Here is a 13,471-nt window from a genome sequence, read left to right on the forward strand (position 1 = left end):
ACTCTGATGATTCTGCACTTTCATACCCACACAAGCAGAAAAACAAGCTTCCCCACACCGTCCAGGAACAGAGTCGTCTGTGTCAAAGTCTTTATTGACTGTGGAGAGAGGAGGTGTTGTGCTGGCCTGAGGTCCGGTAGCCGGTGGCCTGTTAGCCAGAGCAGTGAAGCAGGGAGTCAGAACAAGAACAAAGGCAGCCTGGGTATTGATGTAGCCCGACCTCCCGGGGCCTTGGGCCAGGGGCCGGACAGGCCGATCTCCAGGGAGAGATAAGGGCTAACAATCTGATGGATCTGGAAAGCTGGCTGCACAGTGCACAGAGGACAGCCGCCTTGTCAGGACTGTTTGCTCTGTTCACCTTTATCTCTTTCATATTTTTTAAGGTTAATTTTGGTTATCCTTTATTTTTTCTCTTGACCTGTCTCACTTGGTTGCCTGACATTTCACTTGCTCAGCCCCCTCTCCAGCACTCTACCTGACTCTCTTCTCACTTTCCTCTCTTCTTGCTTTCCTCCTGCTCTGGCAGATAGATGCTGGCACACTGACAGACTTGGATAGCTTAGTCATTATGTATCATTCAAGGCGTATTTGACTGACAGCTCCCTCATTCAGCCAGCGCTACACTTACCCCATCCTTTCTCTGCCTCTCTTTGATTACTGACCCAGTGATGGCGCCATGGTTTCTCTTTACCAAACGCCTGATGCTCCAAAGCCTTCACTCTGGCCCCTCTCTCGGAGCAATTAGATCTATTGACGAGGCAACTGTGGCTGGCCTGTCATGGGCCTCAAAGTCCCAAGAGAGCAGCCGAGCCAACCAGTCAGTCAGTCTCCACAATTAGCACATTATATGACAGGTAGGGAGGGGAGGGCCGCGGCCAAAAAGCATAGCCTCTGTTACGCCATCATCGCCAGGCTCAGAGGAGCCAGGCAGAAATGCAGGTGGTAAATTATTCACCGGTTTGTTTGCATCAGAGCAACTTTGCGGTGAGGGGAAGAGGTGTTAGAAAACAGACTGCGGACTGCTAGATAAATATCACCCTGGCAAAAATCATAGCAGGAAAAATCTACCTCCAAATCTAGGTAATGAGGTTGTGGAAACCGCACATTCATCAAAGTATAAAGCCTGTTATGATAGGGATTAGAGCAGTCGTTCTGTTATTTACCCTCTCCAACACCTTAAACCAAAAGAAAAAGGCCCCATTCATTCACACACACAAAGGTACGTTTGGAAACAGAGACATGAATCCTGCGGTTCCACCAAGAGGATTCCCTAAACACTAAAAACTTGGCTTCACACTGCTTTAATAAAGCCAGATCATACTACAGTATCTCCTCTGTTTGTGAGTATACTGTAAAATGTCGTTCTCCTTCTTATCTCTCCAAGGCGGTGCTGCATGTTGCCGTCCTCTGCGAGCCTGAGTGCTGCCAATAGCTGCTACAGATGGACAGGTGGAGATAGTGACCATGAAGTGGCGCCACTGCTGCCTTTTATCATCCCGTCGAGGAGGCTCCGGTCTGGCCTGACCCCGGCCCTTCCTCTCCCCTTCCTATTCCATTCCCTGCATGCTGCATTTTTAATCAGCCTGGGTCATCCAATATAGAGCCACGAGACCGGAGAGCACGGCCTGTCAATCAAGCGCCGCCACCTCTTTGCTTGCACCACCTTTTTTAGAGACGCAGTTTGTTGGACAATTAGCTGAAGGGGATATTTGTATACATTCCTTATCGACACTTTAGTGCTTTAGCTTCTTGTTGAATAGTAACAAAAAAACTTTATTGTCTTGTTTTCCGTTGGAATGGCTGTATCGGCAATTTAAATTAGACCGAGATGGAAGAATTTGTTCTGCAAGTAAGCACACTGTCTTTTCCAGTTTCCTTTGCAGCTGCATGATCTTTATGCTCAGCAAGAGGCAGCTGGACAAGGGGCGTATGGCTGTGCTGTAATTCATCCTAAGGTCAAATCGACTCCTTCTCCTGGATCACTTCTCCGCTGAGCTGCCAAGCCCTGGAGGAAACAGCAGAGGAGAGGGCTGGCAGGGGGCTGCCTGCTGAGAAACAGGATGTTGAGAGTCTGCACTCGGGTGCAAAGCGTAGAAATGGAAGGTGGCGTTCCAAGAGCAGCTCAGTCGGTGTCGGTGGTGTATAGGACTCTGACCCCGGGGGAAAATGGCAGGAGAACAAGAAGTGGGTAGAGGGCTGAACAATTATGTTTATAGCGTCTTGACCTCATATCGGTTCACACTTGGTTGGTTTGGGGAATAAAGAGCCACAGCGGTGTTAGCTGGCTATTGTTAATTGGATGTAAATGTTAATGCAATGAATCTCCCTCATTATGCAGCAGTTCCACTGCCCATGCTGGCAGAGAGAATGGTGGAAAAAGCTGACGCCCGCGCCCGTCACCCCAACGTGTCCTCATCGCTCTGACACTAGGAGAGACCATTAGCACTAATTTGAGAAAATATCCTACCAGTTAGACCTGGAGCGCTACAGAAGTCAACGAGACGAGTGCAGAGATTAGGGTAAACACAGCCACCACTTGCCCTGGAGCAGCCGCAAGAGCTAATTACAGATTTTGTGTGTTTATAATTATGGAGTAGCTCAAAACGCCAGCCTATTCCAGGGGGTGGATTGATTCCGTGTGTGGCCATCCATGTGCACTTGCATCGGCTTTTTCCGATTTGGCCTTTCAGAGGGTAACCTAAAGTGCTCACTGCTCTGTACTTGTTATTGTATTAAAGAGAGTTTAGGGTGTCAGCTAATTGGTCAGAGTGCAGCATCTCATAGCATTGTGCTAGCATGCCCTGAAGCAGGCGTGTAGTGTGGCAGGCAAAGATAGATTTTAAGACACAGAACAGAAAAAGTCTGATTACACAGAGAATATGAAATGGTAAATGTGGGAGTGTCTTTGTCCGAAGTCTTCGGCAAAGGAAATGTTATGGCTGCTGACTGGAAAGCACTTTCCTCAGCATGTGGCAGCAATAAACGGGCCGAGGAGTGGCTTTAAACACAGTCAACATGGAAAAGTCAGCGGGGATTAGGGGTCACCCCCTTGTCAAATAATGCATACAGTACACAGAAAACATGCTCGCTTGTATTGGCCTGTACAGCCACAACATACACAGACCTACTATCTATAATGCATATGTGTTATGGAAAAACACTGCAAATGCAGTTCAGGTCGATCCTTCAGTTGAAGCAATGCCATTACTTAACTTCTATTTTCAAACAAAACTTTTTTTTGGAAGTAAATATTCTTAAAGATAATTCAACAATGCTGGATTTGGCCAGATTCTATACCATATTTGGGGTTAGTATAGAAAAAATCAAACTAAAACTAATTTGCAAACAGGATAGATTATTAAAAAGGAAGAAATCTTTTGGGGCATTTTGAAAACTTTTACCAATTTGACATTTAGACCATGAAATGTATGAAAACTAGGTTCAGATTTAATAACTTATCCTTTAAGTTTGAACCTTTTTGTTATGTTATAAGATAAGATAAACCTTCATTCATCCAACAACGGACAGATGTGCAGTGTTACAGCAGCAAAGAGCGAGGATAGCCCAAAAAGAGCAAATTGCACAATCCCATAAAAAATAAAAAATAGATGAAAGAAAGTTAAAGGAGCCAAAAACAGAGCTGCAGTTGTAAAAAATGTAGTCTCGACATTCAGTTATAAGAAAAACACTATTAAGCACACAGTGCATATAAAGTTAAACATGCTTTTGCACAAAGTAGGTGCCATATATCATTGCACCTAGCACCAGTAATTCATGGTAAATATGGCAATATAATATTATTGCATGAGAGGTGGGAGTGAATTGTGTCCGGCTTGCGTTCCATGCTGTACGTCAACATAATCATACAGCCAAGTCATGCTGGGTGTTTTATGCTGCAGTAGTATTTTTTTTTGATACTCAAAGAGGAGCAGTTGAGTTTGTTAAATCTGGTGCAGAAAGTGTGTTTCTGGTCTGACTATGTGATACGTAGAAATATGAGGAGGTTTCGTGCAGCAATGTATACCACTGTTTTCCTCATACAGCTTATTGACTTGAAAAAATGAAACGATTTCTCTCAGGCTCATAGGTTATTTAAATGCAGGTTGAAAGGAAATGTTTGCACAGAAATGCCATACTGTATTAGGACTAACCTAAACAAGTGTACACTTGATGAGGAACCATGAACATGATCTTAAAGCCCCCATTATTGTTTGCTTATGGTATCATAATGTTTCCTTATTATCAGTAACTCAATGAGCTGAAACCTGAAACACATGTTCACTTCAAATCGAGCTGCCTTGAGTGCATCTGCATTGATTTACATCTTTAAACAGACTTTATATGCATTTATGCTTCCCTGATATAAAACTCTGCATTCTTTTTAAAACACAACGTGATGCTATGAAAAAAAAGAAAAAGATTTGTGCAACACTTACCAGCCAGCAGACACTGATAGTACTGCACCAGGTCTGAGGCCAACACCAAGGGGTGGTTAGAGTTGAAGGGTGGCTGTAGTTCGTTCCACTGTGGGGTTCTGCTCCAAAAAATAAGAATGGATGAATACAAATAAACCAGGAAACTGACCAAATGGAGACTCTTTTTTTGTGGTCAACACAGTTTTACCTGGCTAGAGTCCAGCAGGCCCTGGGACAGGTGCTGAGCTCCAAAGGTGTGTCATCACTGATCTTTTGAGCGGTACTGAGAGGCCGAGGCTCCAAGACATGCTCCACTAAGTTACCATAGCAACTCAAGATGTACAGTGAGTCCACAACCGACTGCCTGGATTGATCTGGGGAGGAACATGTCGGGGGAGATGTTTGTACTTTGACATGGTTAAAACAAACCCGTATTTGAAAGCACCTCTGGAAGAGAGCTTACCTTTCTCCCGTTTCATGTTGCTGTTGCTGATGAACCAGGAGCGAGACGAGGCAAAGATGGCGGCCACGCAGAACTCACCTCCGCTGGACTTGCTCGGGGAGATCTGTGGCGGGGGTTTTGCTTTGCTACAGGAGATTTAGAGCACAATGTTCAGACAGAAAGGTAGAGTAAGAACCAAACGTTTGATTAGCATCAGTGGAAATATTATCTCCTCATTAATGGCCAACTTGTATTTCTAATCAAATTATCGTTTTATTGAATTGACCTTTTAGACGAAGCACGGACATTTCAATGATTGTGATTCATGGAAGAACAAGAATCAGACTTTGAAAAGGTGATGACTGCCAACAGTAAAACACAAGAAATACACCTTGGAGGGAAGTACATGTAAATCAACACAACATCTGTGAACAGGGAACACAGAGTTTATATCAGTGCTTTGCATGCAAGGAGTTAAGCAAGGGGGGGAATTCAAATGACTGTAAACAAAACATTCACCTCTGCAGGGAATGAAGGGGAAATACAATCCTGCTCCACCACAAATGTTGATAGAGAAATACATAATACCCAATCGCTGGATTGTAACCTTTATACAACCCTGCCGTCATCTGAGATATTTGTTGGCTGAAACAGTAAGTTATGTGACAGAGTATCTATACAGAAGAACGTGTGGTCCTGCCATAAAACAGTTTTAATCCCTCAAACGGGGCTTAATTATTTGTATTAGTTTTCTCTCTACAACCCTGTAGAATTTACTCCAGTGACCTTATAAACTGAAATACTGCAGAGTTTGTAGTTTTAGTTTCATAAAGTGTGAGACTAAATGGAAAGTCTACAACCAAAAAGGTGCAAAAAAATCTGCTTTAATTGTCACAGCCTGCAGAGCTTTGCAAGCTAAAGTCGACACAGTGTTCCTACAGCCTAATTAACAACAGCCAGTGACCAGTGAACGATGTCATGTGGCTGTTTATAGTCAGCATACTTTCACTGATTTGCCCTGATGTACAGTAGGTATAACTCATGGGGGCTTTCACACATGCAAAAATATTCAGTCAGCTGCATGTGTGAATTTAAACAGTTGAGTTTCCACTTCGACTTCACCCAGAATGTTTTCTTGTCAGCATCCTAGTGAGGTGTTTGCATTAAGTTGAAGTGAGTAAATGTGAGAACGCAGCAGGTTATATTCAGGAAAATTTACCACAAGCGAGTGGGAGGGGTTTATAACCTGCAACTGGCACATGACCATAAGCTGTGTGGGCACGGTCATCTTAGTCTGTCTGTCTGGTTCATTCTACCTACATCATGTTCTGCCTCGCACCTCCCCTCCTGTCTGACAGTGACTGGCTCCCGCTGTAAGCTGTATGTGTGAACAACCAACCCAGCAAGACTTCAGGAGGCGGCCTGACTTAAATGTTCTTCAATAAATGGCATGGACCAATAAAACTGAGGAGACACCAAGGACATTTGGGAAGGGAAAAAAAAATCTGCCAAATGCAGCATCCAAGTCGTCCTCTCTGGCCGTCTCAGTTCATGTTGGCCACAGCAGGGAATTTATTGGTGGTTCTCGGATTATCCAGTATGTCAGGACTGTTAGAGGAGAATTGCACACAGAAAGAGGTTTCAGCTGTAGTGGTGCTCCCCATATGGAAATGATCAGAGAACAGTAGCATGGTCTGCTATTATTGTCCAGCTTTATAACCAACCTGGACAGTAAAAACCGGTCACAGCCGATCAAGCACAAGGTGGACTGAGGGCTTGAAGACACACTGCAGGGTCACACCCTCCCAGAGGGAGGCTTAGCCTTGACACACATGTAACACACATGCTTTTGTCCTCACTTATTTGTTAGGAAAAAGGAGCTAAAGAGGCTAAATGTTGCTACTTCATCTGTCTATGTGTCAGCAGACAGCAGAAAGGTTAGGTCTATGTCTCTTTTCATGAATATTTGAACCATAAAAGTCTGGGATATTGATATCATTTACATATCTGTTGGTTCATTTGATTTTAGTTCACTTTGAAAAACAAGATTAAAGGCAGGGTTGGTAATTATCTCCCGATACATTTTTTAAGATTCTCTGAAAAAAAGAATGAAAAATTCCATCATCTTTAGCAGATGTCAGCCTGCAGAGACTTCAACCAATGTCGACCACGAGGTACCAATCAGATGAACCAATCACGCCTCCCTGTCCCCCTGCTCGTTGTCTACCCCTTGCGTAGACAAGCCCACACTCAGAGTGAGTCACCGAGGAGTTTACACCAGTTCATTCACACGGCCTCATGCATTACCATAAAGTTTGGTGTTTACTTACTGCAGAATGAAACTTGAGCTGTAATAGTCTCTACACAACGCAAGTGATGAGCTGAAGTTTACTTCTGGAGCAACGAGACTCGTGCATGTAAGTGAGGGGCGCAACATTCATTCCAATTAAAAATCAGATTTCAAGTGTTTTTTTTGTGTTTCAGTTTATCTTTTGAAAAAAAATATTCACCTTTTGTCCAGATGTCCTCTTGTTACAGCTAAAGCCCAGAAATATTTACCATGGTAACCACATCTACATCAGTGCCAGACAATAGCCTTTGGGTTCAAGATTACTCTGAAACAAAGGGGCCCCGCCTGCTGATATCAGTGGCAAATACAGACCTCACTATAAATTTGCAGTACTGTGTAAAACTAAGTACACTACTGTATGTGGGCAGGCTGCGGTTTAACAGTAATGCTTGCAGAGGGATAATTCTTGTCCAATAGTTTCACTAAGTTTCAGGTGCTGAAAGAACTGTAGCTGGTAAAAGTCTCTTTCTGTTGCCTCCCTTCAGACTGTCAGCACCTCATTCATTACTCCCTGGATGCACAGATTTGTTGATGTCTTTGTTTGGCCAACACCGTGTGAAAGAGGGATCAGAAAAAAGGAAGTGGTGAAGGTAGTCCGAGGAAAGGCCTCTGGACAAGTTGCATAGCTTGTATTTATTAGTGCTGGGTCAAGGGGAGAAGGCTGAATAACCAAATATCCAGAGTAAGCCCTGTCTGTGAAAGGAAGATGGAGGGGGGAGATAAAGTCACACTCAGGATATTGCTTTGGCTAAGACCTGGGTGCCCTTGTCTACTCCTCCAAGCTCTTCCTCGGGCCTATTCATTTGCCAGTGTGAGGAGAGGATAAAGAATTTAACAAACAGATCCAGTGAGAGATCTACTGGAACATTTTTCCCCTTGTGCTTTTACTACTTTCTTCTGCATTGCAATCTCTACAATCCTGAAGGGGAGTTGAGGGGGGGGGGGGGGAATCCAAAGTCAAGGACAAGGGGAAGACAAGGCATACAAATGTCTTTTAAACTTTTAGGAAACCTCTTGTGACCAATGAATGAATCTGCCAACAAGCAAGTTAAATGCTATGCTCCTAGGAGAAACAATGGAAGACATCACATAAATTCCACATAAAGGAAGGGAAAGTATTCCTGATTTTTACTATGTGAGAGTTCTGAAAAGTTACATTTCTTCCTTGGTGAGGTAATCCATTGAAATGTCCCATCTTGGGAAGTCGGACAGTGTAGTAGCAATGTTGCACACCCTATGTAAAGAGGCTACAGTCCTTTGTCCCAGCGACCATGGGTTCGAATTTGACCTCGGCCCTTTGCTGCATGTCATCCTTCGCTCTCTCCTCCCAAAAACATCTCTTTTATTGATAGAAATCGTTTAAACACTAACAAGTCCCAGTGGTTGACTAGTCTAATAACTTTTTTAGGAGTGGGAACTCGATGCTGACCAAAACAAAGAGACTTACATGTATGTGCACTGAAATGTTCAACATTAACAATCATTCAAATGGATGTATTGTCTTTGAGAGAGAATGACAAGGAAGTACAGATAAGAGGTACAGTAGAGATTTGGAACCAGTTTAGTTTTTACCTGCACAGAGTTCGAACTGGACACGGATCCAGTCTCTGCATGCACAGAGGTTGCAGGATATTAAAGTTGTTATTATATTCTAAATCCTCCATTTCCTCTTGATCTCACTTGAAGATGTTTAACATTGTTGATGTTTCTACCTTTTTATGTCAGTGAAGCAGTGCAAAAAGACCTAATTCAGGTTTCCATTCCAGTACAATCATTTTATGTCGCGGACGGGTGCTGGGGGGGGGGGGGGGGGGTGGTTCAGTAAGTGTCACCAGTATGTAACCCAATATCAATAAATTAGGAAATATAAATACAGAAAGAGGGACCAGGAATGAAGCGGGGGGAATGTCACGAAACAAACAGCAAATCTTTTTCTTCTCCCTCTGCTCGCTTTCCTTTTTGCAGGCAGTGGAATCCATTTTCTTTGCAACTTTAATTCACTGAAGACTACTCACATGCCATTTCCACTTTTAATTTAACAAATGAGGACTCTTGACTGAGCTAATAGCTTTTCCTCAAGGGCATAATTCAATCTGCGACATCAACCATCAAAGTCCCTTCGCATTACAATGTCCGGGGCTAATGTGAGGCGCCTCCGAGGGGGGTTGGGGAGTCCGGTGGCAGCTTCCATTTATTTCTTAGGTCCTCACAGTAAACAAATATGATAGAGCTCACAAGAGCCGGCAAACCAGCGACAAAGAGCTGCACGACTGTCGTTGCTCCGATTCTGGGCTACATGAATATTCCAAATCAGAGAAAGAGCCAGAATGAGGAGGACGAAGAAGGGAAAGAGGGAGAGGGAGAGAGAGAGAGAGAGAGAGAGAGAGAGAGAGAGAGAGAGAGAGAGAGAGAGAGAGAGAGAGAGAGAGAGAGAGAGAGGGCAGTCATGTGGAGGACACATCCTTCAACGTCACGTTTATTATTTTACAATAGCCCTCGGAAAACAGGCAGCCTTGGGCTGTATTGAACACACAGAACTAATGACAACCACAGGAGGAAACTTGAGTGAACATCGGAGAATGGGCACTGAACAATCGTGATCCATAAAAGCCATGTCAACTTATTAACTGTCTGAAAAGAGAGCTCGTGCTGCCACCACTGTTCTATTATCGATGATATTCATGTTTAAATAGATCTTAAAGATATTCCAGAATAAAACATTGCTTTATTTGTTTTGAAACACAAAACTGTTGAACCTATTGTAAACAACGTGAACGTGAAGATGAACAAGCGACAACGATCAGTGAAGATTGTTGTTTGCATGAACTTATTTCAATGGATAGAAAATAGAAAATACTTAAGAGCTAGAGGATTAACTTGTTTAACTTTCAGGTCTGATAGGTTTAGGAGTTGAAAGCAATAAAGACATGACAGAAAGAATGAGCAAAAGTACTAATGCAGACGACCTTATAAACAATCCAAAATCCTTTGCAGTATGAATTAATACAAATCAATCATATGAATTAAATTGCTTTTGCCAATTGATACTTACATTTTGAGTGTTAAGAAACCTTTTGCACAATTCCAAATTGAAAACATGTCCAATGTCTAATTTACTGTTCATTAAACATGACTTGATTTCAGATTTTTTAGAAGTTTAAGAAGTTTCTAGGGATCTGAAGCATTTGGAGAAATGTGGAGAATAAAAAAAAAGATAACGTTTGAACTGTCAGAGTTTTAATTCAAGAGTAAATGAAGCAAGATGGTGCAAATATTAATAAATAGACTTGTGTAAGGTCTTTTATTTGATCAAAAATGGGTTGCCTAAAATACAAAACATAACATGGAAATCTGAGAACACATGATGAAGCTCAAGGTATCCTGCGAAAGGAAACAAAGGAGGGCTCTGTTTCTCAGAAATGTACCTTAACTGGGTCCCACTGAGCTTTTAGTGGCTGAAAGCTGAAGCAGAAATTGGTGAATGAACTGTCATAGCTCGCGTCTCGAGACATACGCTGTTAGAGACACAATATAGGTTCAGCTAGCTCCAAGTCGAGCGGAAGGCGGTTATTGTGAGGGTCAGATTCCGATGCTAATGATGTGTACCTTTGAAAAGTATACGCTCTGAAATCACTAAGGGCCTGGATTAAACGGGAGGTGGATGAAGACAGAGAGGGGAAAAAAAGCTTCAATTAAAAAGTATGAGTGAATGCCCACAACAAAAGACGAAACCCAAGACTCGGGGAAGGCACCACATGCTATTCATTTTCTAAAGTGAGTGGAGTCAACAGGGAGGAGCTGCAGAGCCAGGAAGGGAAAAGTTCACTTCACTGAGTCACTCAATCATCTCTCTATAAGTGACTCTGTCATAATGGGGCTTCTTTTAAAAAGCCTGTAAGCATCTAATTTCATGACAAAATCCTTGAATGGGAGGATGCTGTGCCCTCTAACGGTTGGTTTTCAGTGACCAGCTTTCAAAAGGATCTCGAGCTCAGGAGCTCCAAAACTCACAAAAAAGCAGTAACTTGTGATCTTTCTGTCTCTCTGTCAACGTCTTCCTTCATCAAAGTTGCGCTCCCGGTTGTTTATGAAATGTTTGCTTTATGGTCAAAATGCAGATTTACGTTATAACCAGAAGTCAACAATCCAAACAACTTTGTCAACTTTACTGAAACACTTTTTAAACTGGTTCTTATCAAGGCTTGACAAAGAAATCTGACCCGGTTAAGACACGTTTCCAAAGTTGTGATGGTTTATTGTGTCTCTTTGCTTCGAGTCAGGTCCTACCCTATTGTGCTGTTCCCTGTCGTCTTTCTTCTGAAAACGTCTAGCGGGGTGGTTACAAAAAAAGCCAAAGTGAGAATTTGACACAATTAATGAAGTTTTATGAATTTCAATTTAATTACACCATCATGAAAAGATTATAACGGAGATTTAATGATCACTGTGTCACGTGTGCTGGTCTGCATGTTTTTTCTGGCTTCTATTCTTTCTCTGCATGAAGCAAAAGCTGAAGCGTTGAAGGATGGACCCGAGGTAATCTGGGGTACTTAGAGACCAGTCGAATCCATTTCTCCTCTGTTGTTGAGCACTTACATGTAGGATGTTACTGGTTTTAGTCCTGGCCCAGTTTGCGTCAATAGTCTTGGTAAGATTAGAAAAAGTTCTGCACATAGTACTACCTGAAGTTCAACTTTTTTAATCCTTCAGAAACTAGACCAAATTACCAAGCTTGGAGCGCTCAGTTCAGAATTAGCACTCAGCTCATCGTCTCCATGTTGGCATTGGTATTTGTGTGAAAATTCCTGTCGCCCCCTTAAGGCCTGAGCAATTTTTAGAAAAGCTGGATACGTGGTAGGATCATGGTCGTTTGTTGTGCTGAGCGGAGCGGTTCAAATCCCGTCAGCAGCTCCTTTCCCCACATGTCATTCCTCCCTCTCTCTCTCTCTCTCTCTCTCTCTCTCCCTCTCTTGTTATCCTCTGTCTTATCTGAGAAAAATAAGGCACAAAAAAATCTTAAAAAGACTGAAGAAATAAAAGTAAATTATAATTGAACAACCTCCTACACATCACAGTCATTTGACCTTTTTTTCCACTATAATTAAGTGCAGCTTTACATTTGGTTAAACAGTTTGAAATAAACACATCTTAAGTGAAAATAAAAAATTACTCATGTTTTTATACCAGCACGACACACAGTTCACAATAATACCAGGGTATGACATGGCATAAATGCGTGCAAAAACACATCAGATAGGGAGGAAATGCAACCAAAGGGAATTTAATAAAAAAATACGTTTTACACAAAGGTGTTATTTTTGTAAAAAGAAGAAAACGTTCATTCAAGGAAAACATCATTCACTATTATGAAACATATCTCCTGCACTGCATCCTGCGAATCAATATTAAAGCATTGGCATTAGCACTTTTAAAAAAATATATTCATCTCATATTAACATTAACTATACTATAATTTGTTGTGGTAAAACAAAATATATGCATGCTGCATATGAATATTAAATCCAATAGAAGAATACGTAGCACACTTCAGTTCTGCAGTGACTTTAACCGGACAAGTTGAATCATCTTACTGCAAAAACTCCAAACATTAAAAGGCCGCAATTAAAGGCTTTACAAAAAAACTAAACTGAGAAAAAAAAAAAAAAAAAAAGGCGATGAGAAAATAAGAAACACTCCTCTTGGGGATTTTCCCCCCTGGAGGAATGAGAGCACAAACTCCAAGGAATGTGTTGAAAGTAAACCAGGAAACAAATGAGAGGTAAAGGAGGCGGGTGGTGAAGCTGTGGCGGAGGATACAGTTGCATGCTGCCGAGGGGAAAAGTTAAAAACTCACCATGGAGTTTTAATGGCAAAACATCCCGCCCCAAAGAGGTAGGGTCTTCATGAGAGGGGGGGGGGGGGGGTGGTGAAGAGGGTGGGGGGAGGGTGAAGGGGGGGTACAGAGATAGACGGAAAAGGCATTATTAAACTAGCACACTTGAGCAAACACACTTTTCACATTACATACTTTCTGACGTGTCTGTTTAAGTGCAGAACACATCGGAGGCAGGAAGCCGAAAAGTCTGTGCACTAAGATGGATTTGAAAACCTGCGGGATGGCTCAATGACTCATCTGCTCAAGCTGCTCTGTAAAGTGTGAGACCATTGATTTGGCAGATGCAGCATGTCCACAGACTTTGTCTTTTTTTTTTTTTTTTCTTTCCTTCAGACATCTGTCATGTTTTCTCTTCTTATTTCTCCCTC

At 42.4% G+C, this 13,471-nt stretch overlaps 1 protein-coding gene across 4 annotated transcripts in view; it reads right to left on the reverse strand.

The window, feature by feature from the left end:
- bcas3 (BCAS3 microtubule associated cell migration factor) overlaps positions 1-13,471 on the reverse strand; it is a 289,933-nt gene that overhangs the window by 187,941 nt on the left and 88,521 nt on the right. For all 4 annotated transcript variants that reach the window (XM_079354708.1, XM_079354709.1, XM_079354711.1 and 1 more), the window contains exons 17-19: positions 4,879-5,003; positions 4,624-4,789; positions 4,437-4,534 (exon numbers count right to left, since the gene is read on the reverse strand). In XM_079354708.1, the coding sequence (XP_079210834.1) occupies positions 4,437-4,534; positions 4,624-4,789; positions 4,879-5,003 (389 nt within the window). The remainder of the gene's footprint in view (positions 1-4,436; positions 4,535-4,623; positions 4,790-4,878; positions 5,004-13,471) is intronic.

This window comes from Symphodus melops, assembly GCF_947650265.1.
Source record: "Symphodus melops genome assembly, chromosome: 10".
Taxonomy (NCBI): Eukaryota; Metazoa; Chordata; class Actinopteri; order Labriformes; family Labridae; genus Symphodus; species Symphodus melops.